Source organism: Vulpes vulpes, chromosome 12 (assembly GCF_048418805.1).
Source record: "Vulpes vulpes isolate BD-2025 chromosome 12, VulVul3, whole genome shotgun sequence".
In the NCBI taxonomy this organism is placed as follows: Eukaryota; Metazoa; Chordata; class Mammalia; order Carnivora; family Canidae; genus Vulpes; species Vulpes vulpes.
In genome coordinates this window covers 141660095-141681949 of record NC_132791.1, presented here as the reverse complement: position 1 = coordinate 141681949, position 21855 = coordinate 141660095, and the positions used below count along the sequence as shown (strand labels likewise).

The 21855-nt window shown below is 35.8% G+C and overlaps 1 protein-coding gene and 1 pseudogene across 3 annotated transcripts in view; one reads left to right on the top strand and one right to left on the bottom strand.

The window, feature by feature from the left end:
* Positions 1-21855, bottom strand: part of AKAP10 (A-kinase anchoring protein 10) — a 79150-nt gene that overhangs the window by 35682 nt on the left and 21613 nt on the right. For all 3 annotated transcript variants that reach the window (XM_026005584.2, XM_072730477.1, XM_026005586.2), the window contains exon 5: positions 4089-4187. In XM_026005584.2, the coding sequence (XP_025861369.2) occupies positions 4089-4187 (99 nt within the window). The remainder of the gene's footprint in view (positions 1-4088; positions 4188-21855) is intronic.
* Positions 6026-6318, top strand: LOC112924757 (large ribosomal subunit protein eL37 pseudogene; annotated as a pseudogene).

Sequence of the window (21855 nt, the reverse complement as noted above, 5' to 3'; positions counted from 1 at the left end):
GTCAGAAAGTTTAAGAAAAATACAGGTGAACATATAATCTTGAGGCAGGGAAGATCTTTCCAAGCATATATATATTAAAGTGGAAATCAAAAGATTTAACAACATAAAATTAATTTCTATACATTAACACACCCCCAAAACAAAATACAAAAGGCACACAGGGGGAAAAATTTGCAGCATGATTGACAGTTTACTCTGAATATGGTAAATTATCATTCATGTATCAAGAGCTCCTACAAATAAGTAAGAAATATCCACAAAGAAAAATGAGCAAAGGACATGAAAAGAGTTTATAAAAGAACAAATATAGGGGTGCCTGGCTGGCTCAGTCAGAAGAGGATGCTCACTCAGGATTGTGAGTTCAAGCCCCACACTTGGTGTAGAGATTACTAAAAGAAACAAACTTAAAAAAAAAAAAAGAATAAATATAAAATGGCCAATATGAAAAGATATACACGCTCACTAGTAATCAAATAAATATAACAAGTTAGAATAAGGAGGCACCCCATTTTTCGTTTAGTAAACTGGCACAAAATTGTTGTGATAATGCACATGTTTAATCGTTTAACACTACACTGTCTTGCTTGAGCTAAGACATGGGAAAATTGACACTAGTGTTAGTGAGAATATACTGGTATATCCTTTTCTGGAGAGCATTTTGGTAGTTTATGGCATAAGCTTTAAAAATATGCATGCCCTTTCAATCAGCAATTCTATTTCTAAGACTGCAACCTAAAGAGTTATGGATTTGTAAAAAGATGTATCTGTAAAAAAGTTCATCAAAATGTTACCTGGTAGAAACATGAAATGTGCTAAAAATAGGAATTACCTAAGTAAAATGCAGGAAATCAGTAAGCTGTTTAGCCAGCTATCGAATATGACTGGAAAAAACCATTCACCCACAACCAGCCGTGAAACGGCTCGTTTCACTTTAAGTTCATGACCTTAGTGGGACCTTAATGAAACCCAAGGATCATACTACAGTTTTCTGGTCCATTTCCTCTCATACTCTGCCAGATGACACAAAACAGAACTTCTCCTCTCTCTTTGGACACCTTAACACCTTATCTAATCTTGTTTCTTACTTCGTTAAGAAAATAGAAGGAATCAGAAAATTATTTCCACCACTTCCACCACATCTACCAACTCATCTGCACCACCTCTACCCATGCACTCCGCGTTTGAGCCCTGGATCTCATCCTCTTTTGCCTCAAAACTTCTTTCTCACAGCAACTGTCCCTCTAACTCCTGCACCAAGCTTTCCTTTGCTACTGCCTCATACTCACCAGTTATATATAGTCTGTTTGTATGCTCTACGTATATACTTGTTTGTATGCTATACTTTATATGCTTGTAACACATCATCACAAAAACAAAACAAAAAGCATTGTCCCTTGATTTAACATACCCTTCCAGCTCATCTTTAGAGCAAAATGTCTCTCTTCACAGTTGCTCATACTTGTCTCCATTCCACTCCTAGTCTAATAAGACTCCTCTGATTAAATTTCTGTCTCCAGTGACCTACTGAAATTAAGATAACCAATGCACCAGTTGTCCACAAGGTTGGCATGTCCATTCCATTTCTAATATTCATCTTACTTAACCTCTCAGCAGGATTTAACACACCTCTGATCACTCCCTGACTCCTAGGAACATTGCTTCCAGAAAGAACTACTCTCCTGAAACATAGATGATATAGCAGAGCCAACTTTATGAGCTGCTACTTCTGTGTTTCCTTTGCTAGTTCTCCCTCAGTCACTAGACTTGTGAATGTTGGGCCTGCCCCAGAACACAGTCCTTAGGCCTCATCTCTACTTATCATCCTCATTCCAAGGATAATGTTATCCACGGCTTTAAACCCATCTATATGCTGATGACTTCCAAACATATCTTCAACCTAGACCTCTCTCATGAACTCCTAGCACAGGTATCCAACTGCTTGACATTCACCACTTGGGTGTCTAAAAACCCACACTCCTGATTTTTCCCATAAGCCATTACCTCCACAATCTTCTTCAACTTATAAATGGCAACTCCATTCTCTTACTCAGGTTTTCAAAAAACTGAAGTCATGCTTGATTCCTTTTTCCCCCTTACAACGTTCACTTTCAAACCATCAGCAAATTCTATCAGCTGTACCTTCAAAATATTTTTTAAACTCCACCACTTCAAGGATTTGCAGAAGATGAAGGATGCAGTGGAAGGATAGTTTCTGGGTTATTCTTAATCCCCATGTAAAAAGGAAGTAATCAGACAGCAACACCAGAAACCCATGGATAACATTTACAACAAAACCAGGCAGGTGGAATTTATAGTAACAGCTCACGGGCAGACTTCTTCCAACTGTAATGTATCTGAAGTACAGCTGTATTAGAATATTTCAGCTGTAAGAGAATATGGGGTAGGATTCAGAATGAAGCTCAAAGAGAAAAATGACTGGCCTAAAAACACATATGTAATCAACATTTTAATTTTCTTAGATCCCTTAATCACCAAAGGTTACCAACTTATACTTTCAAAGATTTTTTTTCCCTTCATAGGATTATATCATTAATTTGATAAAGTTTAAGAAAAGAAAAGAAAAGAATTGAAGTGATATTTCATTTTTAATGCTTATTTGGCTCAAAAATCCCCCCCCCCCCCCCCCTGCCCCTTTGTCTCCTACACCAGACAGTCTGGTTAGTCACTGGTACAAACAAATCCTAAAAGGAATCACTAGTCAGCCAATTCCTCAAATAGCCAAATTCTAATCAGTTAGGACACCCCAGTTGTATTATTGTACAGGAAATGTTCGTCTAGGTAAGTCTGGAAGATGGCAACAACAAATTCCCACATAAAAATAGAGGAACTACATAGAAAAGCCAATATGAAACGACATTTGGAACAAAACTGGGGAAAACCCCAAATATAAGCAAATGGTGACAAATAGCCAGCAGCCACAAGACCTATGTATTATAGGCGTCTGTGCAGGAAAAAGAAAAGGAAAACAATGGGACCAGCATCTGATGAGCTCCAAAACAGCCAACAGTTGTTCACTGTGAAGTCTGATGGGCCAATTTAAGAAGCACAGCTCAGACATTAAAGGGTTTTACAGTGTCCAATATTGAGCCAGTGCAAAATATCAGTGGTAAAGATTTAAAGAGCCCCATGCTGGGGAGAATCTGCTAGAAGCAGAATAACAAGCTGTATTTTATAAACCAAAACTACAAAGTCTCTGTCAAAAAGATACAAAACTCAGTACTAGAACTTGACGGGAATATAAGTATTTATTTAATAAAAACAAACCACTTTCATCTGTGATTACAGGTACACCTCAGGTCCTTTTTTTTTTTTTTGAAAGTTACATTGGTTTTATTTTTATTTATTTATTTATTTTTTTAGGTCCTTCTGATACAACATAGTAAAAACATGTTTTTTTTTTACTATGACCTACAGAGAAATAGATTTATGTTACACAGTACACACAAATGTATATGAATTTATGATGAAAACAATGTCCTGAAATGAGGTCTGCTTGCCTTTATTACTGAATCTTTGATATTTCTATTCTAGTCTTTTTTTTGGCAGGAATATGAGGTCGCAAGAGGAGACTGGTCTGAATTTAGTTTGAAAAACACAACAAACAGCACACTAGTTAATGTGTAGGGATCTATTTCCAAATCCCAACTCTGCCATGTCTGAGTTGTGTTACTTTGGGCAAATGATTTACCCTCTTGTGCTTCTAATTCCTCATTTATAAAATAATAACTGTATATGCTATAAGGTTCTTTAGAAAGTTAGAGTTTATCCATGGAAAGTGCCTACGATGCTGTCTTGGACACAGTAAGTACTCAATAAATGTGTGCTACTATTCTTTTCATGCTGCTGTTTTTAACTGAGTCAAAGTCTAAGAATTTGGTTCCAACATATAGCAGAGGAAAATTTTAAGTGAGCTACAGTTGATATAATAAAGTGCTCTGAAAACAGACTAGGAAGGGATACACTGAATTCCATGTTCATAAAAAAAATCCTCGTAGTTAAGCAAAACAACCCGCACTATTATTATTATTATTTTTTATTTTTTTGCCATAGCTTCAAGCACTGCTTACCTATGATGTCATTTCTCATTGCTTCTGTAATTGGTATTGGTTTAGCAGCATCTGGAGATATATATTTGGTAAAAGTATTCACTGCATCTTGTTCTATACCTGCAAGGGAAGGAGACAACTTCAAAATTCAAAGAGAAATTTGGGAAAGTAATGGACTATAATCATGAACAGCAGGGCTGTTTGCTGTAGGACCAAGCACACACACAAATACATACATATGTATTAATAAACATATATAACAATATATTTAGGACAAAACAAGCCTCTAGCATGTTACATTTTTACTCTTTGTGGAACACAGTTATATGTGAATTCCCTCCACTACACCTCATCTAAACTAAGGAGCTCCTTAAACTAATTATTTCTACATGTTCTCTTTCCATGTCTCCTCTCCAAAGTCTCAATCTAATGGACTTGCACAGCAATATAAGAGCAAGGGCTCAAAAATTATTTATAAATCTACAATCAATTAAAATATTTTACAAAATGATTTCACGTTCATAAATACATCTGTTAACTTTCAACAACCTTAGAAAGTTAAAACAACAAATCTCAAACTTTTTAGTCTCAGGACTTCTTTGCAACCCTAATAAAAGAGCTTTTGTTAAATCTGAATTTTATCTATAGATATTAAGATATTAGAAATTAAAAAAAAAAACAAGAAAAATGACTGATTCTGTTAAAATTAATATCAAATCTTCCTTAACATAAACAACATGTTTTAGGAAAAAAAAAAAAACTATTTTCCAAACTGAAAAAAAATTAGCAAGAAGAGGGCATTATTTTACATTTTTGCAATGCTGTTTGTCTTGATAGGAAACTGCTATATTTTCATATCTGCTTTGGCATTCAATCTGCTATGCTATTTTGTGTTGGCTGAAGTTTATTTTGATATGGTGATGTAATAATAAATACACACACACACACACACACATAGTCTTCATCCTGGTTCCTGGTACAGAGCTTCTAAAACCCTGGAGATCCCTGAATAGTAAGGGTGAGAAGAGCATATTTTGTTATTCATAAGTCCCTTTCAACCACAGGAAAGTTTATGGTAATGACTTGCAGAATGGAGCTGGTTGCCGGAGGAACAAACCAGGTGATTACAGCATTGGAACTTTCAGCTCTACTCCCCAAATCTAAGGAGGGAAGAAGAGCTGGGGATCCAGTTAATCACCAATGGCCAATAACTTAACCAATCATGCCCATGTTATAGAACCATAAAGCCCCTGAATGAAGTAGTTCAGAGAGCTTCCCGGTTGGTGAATGCATCCATGTGCTGGAAGGATGGCATACCTCACTCAACCCACAAAGACTGCGGCCTCTGCACTTGGGATCCTTTCTTGACCTTGCCCTCTGCATCTCTTTACTTGGTGATTCATTTGTATGTTTTATAATGTGCTTTATAATAAAACAGTAAATATAAGTAAAGTGTTTTCCCTAAACTCTGTGAACTAATATAAGATTACCGAATACGAGGAGAAGTTATGGAAACCCTGGATTTATAGCTGGTTGGCCAGAAGTACATGTGATAACTTGAGACTTACAGCTGGCAACTAAAGTAGGGGGCAATCTTGTGGACTGAGCCCTTAACCTGTGAGGTCTGTGCTAACTTGGGGAGTTAGTGCCAGAATGAATTAAACTGTAGAACCCCAAGTTACAGAGAACTGGAGAACTACTTCGTGTGGAAAACCCACACATTTGGTGTCAGAAGTGTTGTGAATAGAGAAATGGTTTTATCTATATTAAGAAAATCTGGCCTCAGACATGCAGAGATAGGAAAAGGAGTATTTTAACAGCTTTTTAAAATCACTGTGAATATACTCTTCTTTGATATTACACCAAAATTTGACAAATGGCAGTTTCTTAAAGGTTAGTTAGAATGTGGGAAGTGGACCTCCTCTTCCAGTCTCTTTGGGGTCTGGCACAGAAACAAGATGACGAAGGGGATGTCATCATTCAGAAAGCGTCGCAATAAGAGGCACACGTTGTGCCGCCACTGTGGCTGTAAGGCCTACCACCTTCAAAAGTCCACCTGTGGCAAGTGTGGCTATCCTGCCAAGTGGAAGAGAAAGTACAACTGGAGTGCCAAGGCTAAAAGACAAAATACCACTGGGACCAGTCGAATGAGGCACCTAAAATTGTATACAGCAGATTCAGGCATGGATTCCGTGAAGGAACAACACCTAAGCCCAAGAGGGCAGCTGCTGCAGCATCCAGTTCATCTTAAGGATTCCAATGATTAGTCAAAATAAACGTTCTGGTTTAAAAAAAAAAAAAAAAAAGAAGAAGAAGAAGAAGAATGTGGGAAGTGCAAGCCAGATCAGTGAACTTCTCGGTTAATTAAAATCCAGTGGTATATCTCCCCCCTTAGTAAGTAGATCTTTACATTCATGATTTTATGACATCATGTATTTTTTAATATTTTGGAAAATACTGGTTCACTGACTTATGCAGACCTTCCAAATGTTGATACACTACATCAGAGAATGTAAAAAAAAGAAATCGCATCATTAATATCACCAATCATCTTATCAGAACACACTTTAAAAAAAAAAAGATTTATTTATTTACTTGAGAGAGAGCAAGCATGAGAGGGGAGGAGGGACAGAGAGGCATAGCAGACATGACCTGAGCCCAAGGGAGACGCTTAACTGATTGAGCTACCTAGGTGCTCCAGAATACTCTTTAAAGTTGTCAAAGCACAGGGTGGTAAATATAAGTTTTACAAAATTCTAATTTTCACTTTAAAAGCTTACATTTTACCAAGGGCAACAAATACTGTCAGCTGTTTTCCTTGAAATGACAAGCTCACTTCATTCATTTCCAAGAAAACATCTGGCAATTCCCAAGCCACAGTCATTCTTTGGAGTAAAAATGGTATTCCATTAAAAAAAGAGCTAATTGAGGGGCACCTGGGTGGCTTAGTTGGTTGAGTGTCTGACTCTTGATTTCAACTCCGGTCATGATCTCAGGTCAGGGTCATGACTCTGAGCCCTGCATGGGACCCTGTGCTCAGTGTGGAATCTGCTTCAAATTCTCTCTTGCTCTCCCTCCCATGCATTTTCACTCTCATATAAATAAATAAAATCTTAAAAAAAAAAAGTAGTTAATTGGGTTCACAAAAACAATCAAATATGCATGTACTTTTCCTTAAAACAAGTAGTATGCTTATTTATGCGTGCTTCCCGATTCACCATACATATTAAAAAAATTATATACCTATGCTGTGATGAGCACTGGGTGTCTTACAGAAGTAGTGATCACTAAACTGACATCTGAAAATAATATTACATTGTATGTTAACTAACTGAACTTTAAATAAAAAACTCAATAAAATAAAAACATTAAAAAAAACATTTATATCTTTTTTTTTAAAGATTTTATTTATTTATTCATGAGAGACACACAGACAGAGAGAGAGGCAGAGACACAGGCAAAGGGAGAAGCAGGCTCCATGCAGGGAGCTCAACGTAGGACTCGATCCCGGGACTCCAGGATCACGTCCTGGGCCAAAGGCGGCGCTAAACCGCTGAGCCATCCAGGCGTCCCCCATTTATATCTTCTAAAAAAACCCCATATACCCAAGAGTTTAGATTTAATAAAATTAATTATCTACTTCCTCAAAGACATCTTTAAGTAAAACTGGCACTTAATTTTACTGGGAATATGCAGCAGCACAAAATGACTATTAGTACAATTTGGCCCAGCGCCAGCAGGTTTTCCCACAATTATCTTTGCCCCATCATTACAAATGTCAACAGGGTGAAAAAGACAAATACCATCTCAGAATTATCATGCAAACAGTTTTGACTAACTGGACCGTGTTGAAAAAAAATCTCAGGGACCCTCTAAGAGGGTGCAAAACATACTTTGAGAACCTCTGGGTTAACGGAACAATTTTTTTAAAGATTTTATTTATTTATGAGAGACACACACAGAGAGGCAGAGACACAGGCAGAAAGAGAAGCAGGCTCCATGCAGGGAGCCCAATGTGGGACTTGATTCCTGGACTCCAGGATCCTGCCCTGGGCCAAAGACAGGTGCTCAACTGCTGAGTCACCCAGGCGTCCCCCAATCTTTTTTTTAAAGAACAGATTATTATCCCTATTTTTATAGAAAAATACTTATGTGCAAAAAAATAAAATGAGCTATTTGAGTTAATAAAGTGCGGGAGAGAGGATGAGGCCAACAAGAAGCAAAACATAGTTTTTGATGTGACTGAAGATGTTATCAGCTTAAAACAGATTGCTGTAAAAGTCTTTTATGTAAGTCCCATGGTGACCACAACAAAAATGCCTATGGAAGATATGCAAAAGAATGAGAAAGGAATCAAAGCATGTCACTACATGAAAACAAGGAAATACAAAGGAAGACAGCAAGAGAGGAAAAGAAGTAAAAAGGCCTAGAAGCCACTCAGAAAAACAATGAGCAAGATGGCAACGTAAATCCTGCTCTATCAATAATAACTTTAAATGTAAATGAATTAAATTGCCCAAAAGACACAGAGAGACTGAATGTATTTTTAAAATAAAAAGAAATCAAGATCCTACTACATGATGCCTATAAGAGACTCAATTTAGATTTAAGGACACACAAAGGCTGAAAGTTAAAGGATGGAAAAAGATATTCCATGCAAACAGTAACAAAAAGAGCAGAGAGAAGGGGACTAACCTTGTCTTAGACAAAACAAACTTTAAGTCAAAAATTGTCACAAGAGACAATGATAAAATGGTCAATCTACCAAGAAGATATAACAATTATATATGCCGCAACATTAGAGCCTCTAAATATACAAACACTGACAGAAGTGAAGGAAGAAATAAACAGCAAGACAGTAACAGGAGACTTCAATGCCCCATTTTCAGTAATGGATATAGAACATCCGGACAGAAAATCTGGAAGAAAACAGAGAACTCAACACCACAGACCAAATGGACCTATCAGACTTTTATAGAACATTCCATCCTACAGCAGCAGAATAGAATACACATTCAAATCATTCTCTAGGACAAATCACATGTTAGGTCACAAAACAGGTCTTAAATTTAAGAAGACAGAAATCATATCAAGTATCTTTCCCAACCACAATGGAATAAACCCAGAAATCAAAAGCAAAAAGAAAACTGGAAAACTAAGAAATATGTGGAAATTAAACAATACATTCTTGAACAACCAATGAGTTGAAAAAGAAATTGAAAAGGAAGTTTAAAATATGTCTCGAGACAAATGAAAACACAACATATCACAATCTTACGGAATACACTAAAACCAGTATCAAGAGGGACACATATAGCTATAAATGCTTACATCAAGAAAGCAGAAAAATCTCACAGAACCTAACTTTACACAAGAAACTAGAAATAACAAATTAAGCCCAAGTCAGAAGGAATAACAATTAGAGCAGAAATAAATGAATACAGAATAGAAAAAAACAGAAAAATTAATGCAAAATTTGGTTCTTCAAAAAGATCAACAAAATTGACCCAACTTTAGCTAGACTAAAATAAAGAGACAACTCAAACAAAATAAAAAATAAAGAGGATATTACAACTGATGCCACAGAGCTAAAAGTTTCATAAGACACTATTAGAACACCTACTAAGACTGAATCACCAAGAAACAGAGAAATTGAACACATCTATAATTTGTAAGGAGACTGAATCAGTAATGAAAAATCCTTCTAACAAAGAAAAGCCCATAGCAGAAAGCAGAAAAGCAAATGACTTCACTGGAGAATTCTACCAAACATTTTAAGAATTAACAATAATCCTCAAATTTGTCCCCCCAAAATGAAAAAGGAACACTTCCAAACTCATTTTATGAGGCCAGCCATTATTCTAATACCAAAGCCAAACAATGATACTATAAAGCAAACTACAGTACAATATCCCTGATGAACACAGATGCAAAAATTCTCAACAAAACACTAGCAAACAGAATTCAACAGTACCTGAAAGCATCACACACCATGACCAAGTGGAATTCATCCCTGGAGTGCAAGGATATGGTTTAACATATAAAAATCAACTACAGTGATACACCACATCAACTGAAGTGTAACTATCATACGATCAATTCAACAGATGTAGGAAAAATATTTGACAAATTCAACACTCCTTCATGATTTAAAACTCTCAACATGCTAGGAACAAAAGGAAATTACCTCTTCATAATAAAAGCCATAAACAAAAAACTAACAGCTAACATCATATTCAATCATGAAAAACTGAAAGCTTTTCTTCTTCTAATATTAGGAACAAGGGAAGGATGCCCACTTTTAACACCTCTATTCAACACAGTATTAGAAATCTAACCAAGGCTATTAGGATAGAGAGGATAAAAGGTATCCACATGGGAAAGAAAGCAATTAAATTACCTCTATTTGCAGATAACTCTATTTTACATGTAGGAAACCCTGACAACTCCACAAAAAACTGATAGATGAATTCAGTTACAGGATATAAAATCAACACACAAAAATTAGTTGGATTTCTATATACTAACAATGAAATATACTTGCCAAAAAGGAAATTAAGCAAGCAATCTCATTTGTAATAACATAACAAAGAATAAAATACTTAAAAATAAACTTAACCAAGGAAGTGAAAGATTTATACACTTAAAACTGTAACACACTGCTGAAAGAAATTAAAGAGAGCACAAATAAATGGAAAAACATCCTGGGGATCCCTGGGTGGCGCAGCGGTTTGGCGCCTGCCTTTGGCCCAGGGCGCGATCCTGGAGACCCGGAATTGAATCCCACGTCAGGCTCCCGGTGCATGGAGCCTGCTTCTCCCTCTGCCTATGTCTCTGTCTCTGTCTCTCTCTCTCTCTCTGCTATCATAAATCAATAAAAAAATTAAAAAAAAAAAAAAAAAAGGAAAAACATCCTGTGTTCATGAAATGGAAGACTTAATACTGGTAAGATGTCACTATGTATTTATTTATTTATGAGAGACACACAGAAACAGGTAGAGACATAGGCAGAGTGGGAAGCAGGCCCCCCACTAACCCTCCCCCCACCTCCCTGCAGGGAGCCCAATGCAGGACTATAAGCAGACCAGGGATCACACCCTGAGCCAAAGGCAGATGTTCAACTGCTGAGCCACCCAGGTGTCCCAAGATGTCACTATCTAAAGTGATCTATAGACTTAACATATCCCTATCAAAATATTAGTGGTATTTTTCACAGGAATAGAAAAAAAAAACCCTTAAATTCACAAGGAACCACAAAGGACCTGAATAGCCAAAACAACCTTGAGAAAGAACAAAGCCAGAGGTAACATCTTTCCTGATTTAAAAATATATTATAAAGCTACAAAAACGGAAACAGTATGGTACTGGCATAAGGACAGATATACAAACCAAAAGGACAGAACCACAAGGAAATATCATCTCATACCTCTAAGGATGACCATTACCAAAACAAAAGTTAACAAGTGCTGGTGAGATGTGGAGAAATTGGACCCCTCGTACACTGTTGGGTAGGAATGTAAAACGGTGTGACTACTATGGAAAACAATATGGAAACTCCTCAGAAAATTAAACATCTTAATAAATTAATAAATGAAACAGTTTTAATTCAATAAATACCGGGCTAAACTAAAATAAATGCTTTGGTCCAATTTCTAAAATATTTTGTTAACAAAAGAACATAGAAATGCTTAAAATATCTGCTTTGCTTTTTAAAGCATACCTTTTGGAAACCTGTGAGGCCAGATTACTGGAAATAAAGAACTTTCTTCAATTACTTGAATGATGCTCAAAACTCCATTTACTCACTTTAGTATTTCACTAAGAAGTTTTAAAATTTTCAAATGGCTAGGACGTGTCTTTTAACTGCAACTAATCCTTAACCACAACAAACCCCAAAATACAAAATACCAACCAACTCCATGAGATGATACACATATATCCAGAACTTTACCAAGACTTTTGTGTAACCAAGATACAAGAGTATTTCATTAAAATGGATATATTTTAGTCACCAATTTTATTTATTTTTTAAAGATTTTATTTATTCATTCATGAGAGACATGGAGAGGTAGAGATATAGGCAGAGGGAGAAGCAGGCTCCCTGCAGGGAGCCCAATGCGAGACTTGATCCCAGGACCCCAGGATCATGACCTGAGCCAAAGGCAGCTCAACCACTAAGTCACCCAGGTGCCCCCCTTTAATCACCGATTTTAAAGACAAAGCTGTGATTAGCAGATTTAAACACGAACAATGAAGTACAAAGATAAACATGTAAATAAATAAATTCTTGGGGCTCCTGGATGGCTCAGCTGGTTAAGCGTCTGACTTGGATTTTCAGCTCAGGTCATGATCTCAGGGTCGTGAGATCAAGCCTCACTTCGGGCTCTATGCTCAGCGGGAAGTCTGCTTAAGATTCTCTCCCTCTGCCTCCACTCCCACCCCAGGGTACTCACAACTCCCTCTCAGTCTCAAAATAAATAAATCTTAAAAAGAAAAAAAAAAAGAAAAGAAAAATTCTTCAGACTATAAACTTCACTCAATGGACAAAAATTTTCCTGACAGTCTGTGACTATTTATTTTTGAGTCCTTGGTGTCCAGTATGGTACCTGGCATTACATAATAGGCGCATAATAAATATCCGTTGAAAGAATAAACATCACAAACATTGGCTGAAAGAATTTACTTGATAAGGTCACACATTTTGTTCCTAGCATTTTAAATTAGCAGCATCTTTATGAAGAAATTTGAAGTCAGGAATCCTTTTTAGTCAGAGGGAAGAGGTCTTGTGATAAAATGGCTTAAAGCAGAGAAGAAAATCAAGACAAGTGGGACTTCAACACAAGGAACATGCATGCCTATTCCTAAAAGACTGCATTAGTCACTCAAAATGGCTATTAAAGGAGAACATGTATCAACAAAATGAGAAATTAACTCACTTATTAATGTCAGCTAAGAAGAATTTATTTTGTTAACCTCCACCTCTTTGCATAAAGATCCTAAAACCAACTTAGTATCTATTTACATGGAAGTACAAAATACCAGTATATCCTAAAGAGGTTATGCAGGAAGAAATTACACATTAATTCTGAGTTCTTAATCTTAATATTTATTTACAAAATCAACAAGCCATTAAAAATTCCCTCTTTTGGTAAAAGAAGTTTTAAGGGCATGTTAAGAAAGCCGTAGGCCACCTAAGAGTGATATTAGGCAAATACAAAAAGAAGGTTTTTACAAGAGTTTCCACTCAAAAAAAAAAAAAAAGAAGAAGAAGAAGAAGAAAGAAAGTTTCCACTCTATGAAAAATGAGAGCTGGAATCAGAAACAGGAGAGTAGGCATTTCTATGCTCCAGAAAACTTCTGAATACAAATATGAGGTGCTGACACAGGGCTACAAACTGTAGCTCAAGAGGTTTTAATGCAATGAAAATAATTATAATAGGAACCAGAGAAGCAAGTGTTAAACCACTATCTTCCCTAATGTATTTGCTTTCAAGGGGAAAATAGAAAATCCATATTCTATGACTTGATTTGAAATTCTAAGGAGTAGGTCAAGATGAAATAAGCACACTCCACCCTATCTCTCCCACAGAATGCAACTACAAACACCAGACGAACTTATCTGAGGACCTGGAAAAGTAAATGGTACCAGGCAGATAGAGAAAGGAAACCAGAACTTGAAGTACCATCATACTACAGGCAAGTTTCCCCACTTTCTGTTCCTCCAGTATCTCATAGCCTGGACTCAAAAGCCAACACTGTACAGCCAGATGCTCAAAGGAAAAGCTCCAGACAAGCCCTCTATTTCTGGTCTAAGGAGCAGAAGGCGATGCCTATGGATAACAGAGAGTGAGGGAACCATCCTGGGCTTTTTTGTTTTATCCCTTTCACTCTACTCTGGGTCCCCAAGTAATACCAGCCTACCAACGGTGGCAATGGCAGCAGCACTCTGGCAGGCTCCAAAATCCCTGTACTTTGACAGAGAAACTGTAGTCCCAAAAGGAAGAGCAGAATCCCTTTTCCTCTGTCTTCTTGCTGCTTGGAAAGTAAAGCTCCAACTTTTTAGCCCAACAAGGAAGGTGGGCTCCCCTTGGCACCAGAAGCTGTTAGGGAGACTGTAGAAAGGAGGGAGGTTTGTGAAAAGCTTATCAAGTTGTGTGTGTGTTTCTAGGCTCACACGTGAGCTGAGCATACATGGATTTGACTGTAAGAGCATACCAAAGGGTCTGAGACCTAAACTATGACCTTTTCACTTGTCAGACCTTGTCAGGTCCCAGACTGGATACCAACAGGTACATATACAAGTAAAATCCAAAAAAATGAACAGACTCTGGAACCACAGCCTACAGAGTGCTAGTTGAAACTTGTAGCCTGAACCTAACCTAACAGGATTTAACATGACTCAGAATTATGTAAGTCAAATTGTCCATAATACAATCCAAAATTAACTGCCATACAAAATCCTAGAAAACTGCATTATCTCACAAAGGAAAAGACAAGCAAGATGATGATATGGATGCTAGAATTACAGAACAAAGGTTTTTTAAATTTTGTTTTTTTATTTTTTATTTATTTATTTTTTAATTTTTATTTATTTATGATAGTCACAGAGAGAGAGAGAGAGAGGCAGAGACACAGGCAGAGGGAGAAGCAGGCTCCATGCACCGGGAGCCCGACGTGGGACTCGATCCCGGGTCTCCAGGATCGCGCTCTGGGCCAAAGGCAGGCGCCAAACCGCTGCGCCACCCAGGGATCCCCCCTTGTTTTGCTTTGTAAAGAAGCAATTATAGGGGCGCCTAGTGGCTCAGTCAAGAATCAATCTGACTCTTGATTTCAGCTCAGGTCATGATCTCAGGGAAATGGGACTGAGCCCCGCATTGGGCTCTGTGCTGAATGTGAAGCCTGCTTGAGGTTCTTTCACTCCCTCTCCTTCTGCCCCTCCCTTCTCCCCACTTGTGTTCTCTCTCTCTTAAAAAAGGAAAAAAAAGTATTATAACCATGTTCCAAGAAAAGTCAAATACTCTTGAAACAAATGGAAACCTTAGAACCAAAAAATAATACAAACTTAAAATCACTGTAAAGACTCAAAGGACAACGAAATGACAGAGGAAAGAATCGGTGAATCCAGAGGTAATACAAATAGAAATTTTCCAAGCTCAACAACAGGAAAAAAAGAAATAGAAAAAAGTACAGCACCTCAAGGACCTGCAGAACAATAACAAGGGTAAAACATCTGGGTCATTAAATCCCCACGAAAAAAAATGTGAAAAACAATGGCTAAAAATTTCCTCCCAACCAGCAAAAAAACCCAAACTTTTAAAATCAAGAAGCTCAGTGAACCTCAAATAAGAAGAAACTCAAAGAAATCCATACCCAAACACTATAACCAAATTGCTGAACAGTAAAGACAGGGAAGTATCTCTAAAGCAGCTATAAAATGATGCTAAATAGACAGTAATGATGATTCCAAGATTGCAGACTTCTACCAAAAACCAGATAGGCCAGAGGCAGTGAAACACCACTTTCAAACTGGTAAAAGAAAATAACTATCAACCTAGAATTCTCTATCAAGCAAAAATTACTTCAATCTAAGGAGATTCTCAGATGGAAAACAGCTGAGAAAATTCTCCAACAGCAGACCTGCTCTAAAAGAAATGCTAAAAGAATCCTTGAAACAGTGGTAAAATGGTAACAGAAATAATAACTGAATTTTCAGGGATGAAGAACAGCAACAGATACAGCAAATATCTGGTTTAAATGTAATCGACAATTTTTCTTTTAAGTTCTTTAAACTGTGTACAACAGCTGAAGGCCAAAGTCCTAACATTGTATGACAGGGTTTTCAACAAAAGTAGATGACAACTACATCATGTGAGTGAGGAGAAGGGACCTAGGTGGTACACTCTACATCCCACTTAACATGATAAAATACTAATTTTAAGTAGACTGTGTATGTAGGTTATGTATGTATATGTATGTACATATGTTGTAATCCCTAGAGAGACCACTAAAAATCTATATACAAAGAGATATAATCAAGAACTCATAAATTCTTTAAAAAAAAAATCCAAAAGAAAGAATAGGAAATCAAAGGACGTAAAATAGAAGAAGCAGCAAACAAAAAAATAAAACAGGACACCTAAATCCGAATACATCAATAATTACACTTAATATCACTACATAGGAGTTATGTTAACAAGTATCAGTAATTACATTTACAAATTACATTGTAAATAATCATGTTGTAATTAATTACACAATACAAATAACTACATTTAAAAAAATTTATCAACAAAAACACCAGATCGTGGGATGCCTGGGTGGCTCAGCAGTTGAGCATCTGTTTACCTTTGGCTCAGGGCGTGATCCCAGTTCGGGGACTGAGTCCCACATCAGGCTCCCTGTGAGGAGCCTGCTTCTCCCTCTGCCTATGTCTCTGCCTCTCTCTGTGTCTCTCATAAATAAATAAATAAATAAATAAATAAATAAATAAATAAATAAATAAATAAATAAATAAATCTATCATCTATCTATCTATCTATCTATCTTAAAAAAAAAAGTTAGAATGTATTATAAAAAAATAACCTGGGATCCCTGGGTGGCGCAGCGGTTTGGCGCCTGCCTTTGGCCCAGGGCGCGATCCTGGAGACCTGGGATCGAATCCCACGTCAGGCTCCTGGTGCATGGAGCCTGCTTCTCCCTCTGCCTATGTCTCTGCCTCTCTCTCTCTCTCTCTCTGTATGACTATCATAAATAAATAATAAAAAAAAATTAAAAAAAAAATAACCTAACTCCATGCTGTCAAAAGAAACTCACTTTAAAAATGATAAAGGTAAGTCAAAAGCAATGGGATAGAAAAAAGATATATATACACCATGTAAACACCAATCAGATTAAACTGGAGTGGCTACATAAGTCAGACAGCAGATATTTCTGAGCTTAGAACAAGTGAAGCTACCGCAGATAAAGAAGAACATTACATAATGATAAAAGATTTGATTCACCAGGAAGATATAATGACTCTAAATATGTATACAACAAACAAAAGACCCTCAAAATACATGCAAAAATGGGTAGAACTGAAAGTACAGTTGGAAATATCCACAATTCTGGTTGGAGACTTCAACATTTCTCTCTCAAAATAATGGATATTAAAAGCATACAAAATACCAGCAAGGATACAGAAGAACCAAACACCTTAACCCAACTCAATCTAATTGATATTTATAAAAATCTATCGAACAGCAGAATATACATTCTTCTCATTGCATGTGAGATATTCACCAAGACAAACCATATTCTAGGCCATTTAAAAATTTTAACAAATTTAAAAGAACTGAAATCACTCAAAGTATGGTATTTTTTCAAAGTATGTTTTCTGAGCATAATATAATTAAATGAGAAATCGATAATAAAAAGACAACAGGGTAAAAATTCTTTAAACACCTGAGATTAAAAAAAAAAAAAAAAAAAAAAAAAAAAAAAAAAACACCTGAGATTAAACATTTCTAAATAATCATGGACAAAAGAGTAAGACTCAAGGGAAATTAGACATCGAATTTTTGCTCAAAGCATTAGAATTTCTAGTGTGTTGCTAAAACAGTGATTAGAAGGAAATTTATAGCATTACATGCTTATCTTAAAAAAGAATGGTCTCAAACAATCTAAGTTCCTAGCTTAAGAAATAGGAAAAAGAGTAAAATAAATCCAAAGTAAGCAGGAGGAAAGAAGTAACACAGAGCAGAAAATCCATAAAATTGAAAACAAAAAAAATAGATAAACATCCATTAAATCAAAAGCTGGTTCTCTGAAAAAGACAGATTAAACCCCTATATATGCTGCCAAAGAAAAAAGATACACAATTACCTACAAGAGGAATGAAAAAGGGATATCACTACAAACTCAAGATTAAAAAGACAGTAAGGGCATGCTAGATAATTACCTGCCCATAAATTCAGTGATTCAATAAAATTAGTAATTCACTGAAAAGCATAAACTACTAACATTCACTCAAGAAGAAATAGATAACCTGAATAGCCCCCAAAATTAAAGAATTTGAATTCAGTTTGAAACATTCTGAAAACAAAAACAAATCCAGGCTCTTGCAAATTCTACGAAACATTTAAAGAAAAAATAAAAATGATTCTACATGATCTCTTCCAGATAATAGGAGAGGTAGGAAAACTTCACAACTCATTTTTGGAGGCCAACGTTACATTGATACTAACACCAGACAAAAGCAGTACAAGAAAACTACAGACCAAATCCATCATAAACACAAATGCAAAAATGCTCAACAGAATTGAGAAAAAATCCAATCTAGCAACATGTAAAAAGAAAAATACACAACTAAATTGGTTTACCCTAGGAATGAGTGCTTATTCAAACTTTTAGAAGTCAATAAATATGATCTATCATACTAATAGACAAAAAAAGGAAAACCACACAGTCCTATCAAACAACACAGAAAAAAAAACATGACAAATTCAGCATCATTCATGATTCAAACAACTCTCAGGAAACCATTAAGAGAAACAAACTTCATCAACCTGATAAAGGGCATTTACAGAAAAACCCACAGCTAACCTCATACTTAAAGGTGAAAGACTGAATGCTTTCCCTCCAAGATCAGGAACAAGATAAGAATATTCATTCTCACTGATCCTAAGAACATGATACAGAAGTCCTAGCTAGCACAATAAGGCAAGGGGGGGAAAAAAAGACTGGAAAGTAAGAAATAACACTGTCCCTATTCATGAACAACATCAATGTCTACATAGAAAATCCCAAGCAATCTTGTAATTTTCATAAGGTTACAGAATAGAAGGTTACAGAATACATATAAAACTCAATCATACTGCTAAATACTGGCAATAAAAAAATTAGAAGACAAATTTTTAAAATATCATTCATAACATAGTATCATTCTTGAATATCATTCATAAAACACATGAAGGACCTGTGAGCTGAAAACTACACAATGCTGATGAAAAAAATAAAAGACAATAAAAAGACATTCCACGTCCATGGATTTTAAGACCTAATACAGTTAAGGTGTAAATTACTCCCAAACTGACCTATGGATTGAATACAATTTCAATAAAAATTGCAGCAGGATTTCTTGTAGGTACAGACAAGATTATGCTAAAGATTATATAAAGAAAAAAACAAAACTAGAGACAAAACAATTTGGAAAAAGAACGAACAAACTTGAAGGGCTCCTACTACCCAATTTTCAGAATTACTGTAAAGCTACAGTAATCAAGATAGTGGGTAGTGGTGAAGGAACAAACACATATCTCAATGGAACAGAACAGAGAGTCCATAAATAGACCTACACATATACGGCTAAGGTACAAAGGTAATTCAATAGAGTAAGAGTAGTCTTTTCAATTAATGGTGTTGCAACAACTGGGTATCCACATGCAAAACTAAAAACCAATACGAAAAAACTTGACCTAACCCTTACACCTTATACAATATTAATTCAAAATAGACTATATATCTAAACATGAAAGTAAAAAATCACAATACTTTTAGAACACACAGGAGAAAATCTCCATAACTAAACTAGGCAAAAAGTTTTTAGGGTATATATAACTCCAAAAGCACAATCCATTTAAAAAAAAAAAAAAAAAAAAAAAGGCCGATTAGACTTAATTGAAAAAGTCCTTTTGTTCTGTGAAAGACACTATTCAGAGAATGAAAAGCCAAGCTATAAACTAGGAGAAAACATTTGCAAATCACATAGCCAATAAAGGTTTTATATCCAGAACACAAAAAGAACACTCAAAATTCAACAATAATAAAACAAACAATCCAATAAAGTATGAGACTATGTTGCTGGGGAAAATGCAAAATGGTACAGCCACTCTACAAAACAGTCTGATAGTTTCTTACCATTTAAACACATACCATATGATCAACAAATCTACCACTAGGTATTAACCTTAGAGAAATAAAAACTTTTGTCCACACAAAAACCTGTACACAGATGTTTATAGCAGCCTTATTCATAATCATCAACAGCTGGAAACAATCCAAATACCCTCCACAGGTGAATAGATAACACATCTATACCATAGAATACAAGAAAAAGCAATGAACTATTGACAGAATATGGATAAATTTCAAGCCATTATCCTGAGTGAAAGAAGCTAGTCTCAAAAGCAACATATTATGTAAATTTACTTGTAAGGCACTCCAGAGAATGAATCAGTGGTTGCCAAATGCTGGGATAGAGGAGGGTTTAACTACAAAGGAGACAGAACTATTCTTATCCTATAATGACAATTACAGGAATCTATGCATGTGTTACAATTCATGCAAGTATATATCAAAGAAGGTTCAAATCTACTGCATAAAAATTTTAAAACTAATGAAAACTGGAAAAAACTAGTGCTCTTTAAATGACTCCACTGCTATTTCTATTTTTTATTAAAATTAAGTACCAACAAAACAAAAAGCTTCCAAAAACAATAAAGTGTATTACAATTAAAGAAACAGACTTCCATTTCCAGAAACTGGCCAGACTAGATAGATGTTTAAAGAAATTCTTCCCAATACGGATTCTCCCAAAATGCTTTTAAAAAGTTTATCAGAGTTTGTAAAGTAAGAGAAATATAGCAGAAAGAAGGACAAGCAGTTCCCTTATTGGAGACCTTTGGGGCCTGTAACATTTCAGAATTCAGAATCTGGGTTTGTTTGTTTAGCTTTGTTTTTTTACAGAGGGAACACAACTATGTTCATATATACCATATTAATACTCTAGCAGCATGTGGGACACCACCACAAAATCAAACAGATTCACGTTTCTGCAGTAAGTTCATCCCAGTTCAGGCCAAGTTTTGTTCATTTAAAAAATAACTTGTGATAGTTAAAGCTTTCTGGATTTCTAAATTGCAGATAAAGAAACTGTGGACCTGCAGGAGCCAGTGCAAATCAAGATGGGCAGAGTGCGAGATAGGCAGGGCATTCACCTGGGAAAACCACCAATGTCTAGAGACTTGAAAGTGTGCCCTTTCGAGGGCAATTGCCCAGGGCCTGAACAGGGTAGGAGATTAGACCATATCATGCCAAAGGCCCCAAGACTTTGCCTGAAAAACTGAAGACAAAAACATATTTTAAATGGTACAACGAAGGTAGTGAAGCTGGTACCAGATGCATCGCGAAAGCAAATGCAAATATATTCTGGAATAACCCAATTTACTTATTTTTATTTTTTTCTGGAATAACTCAATTTAAACAGCATTCTCACACAAATCCCCGCATATAAAAATCCAAAAACCTATGTTCAGACAGCCAAAAATCACTAAAATCACAAGGTACCAAGAGTGTAAATCTAAAGAAACAAATAAATGCTGAATCAGATCCATAAAAACTATAGATACTAGAATTATCAGATAATGAATATATCCTTAATACACTCAAATAAGAAATGGACTCAAAAGTAGGATGGAGAAATAAAGGAACAAGAAACTAAAAAGTGACCAGGTAAATCTGAATTAAAAAAAAAATCTAGAAATACAAAATTCAGTAACTTTTAGATAAAAATAACATTTTAAATAACTGATTCAACAAAAGATTAGACCCATCATAAGAGACAATCAGTGAACTAAAACACAAATCTGAAGCAACTACCATCAATGTAAAAGAGCTACATACTATATGATTTCAACTATATAACATTATGGAAAAAGCAAAACTACAGAGACAGTAAAAAAGACTTGTGGCTGTCAGGGATTACCAGATAGGAAGAGATAGAGATGAAAAGGCAGAGTGCAGACAATTT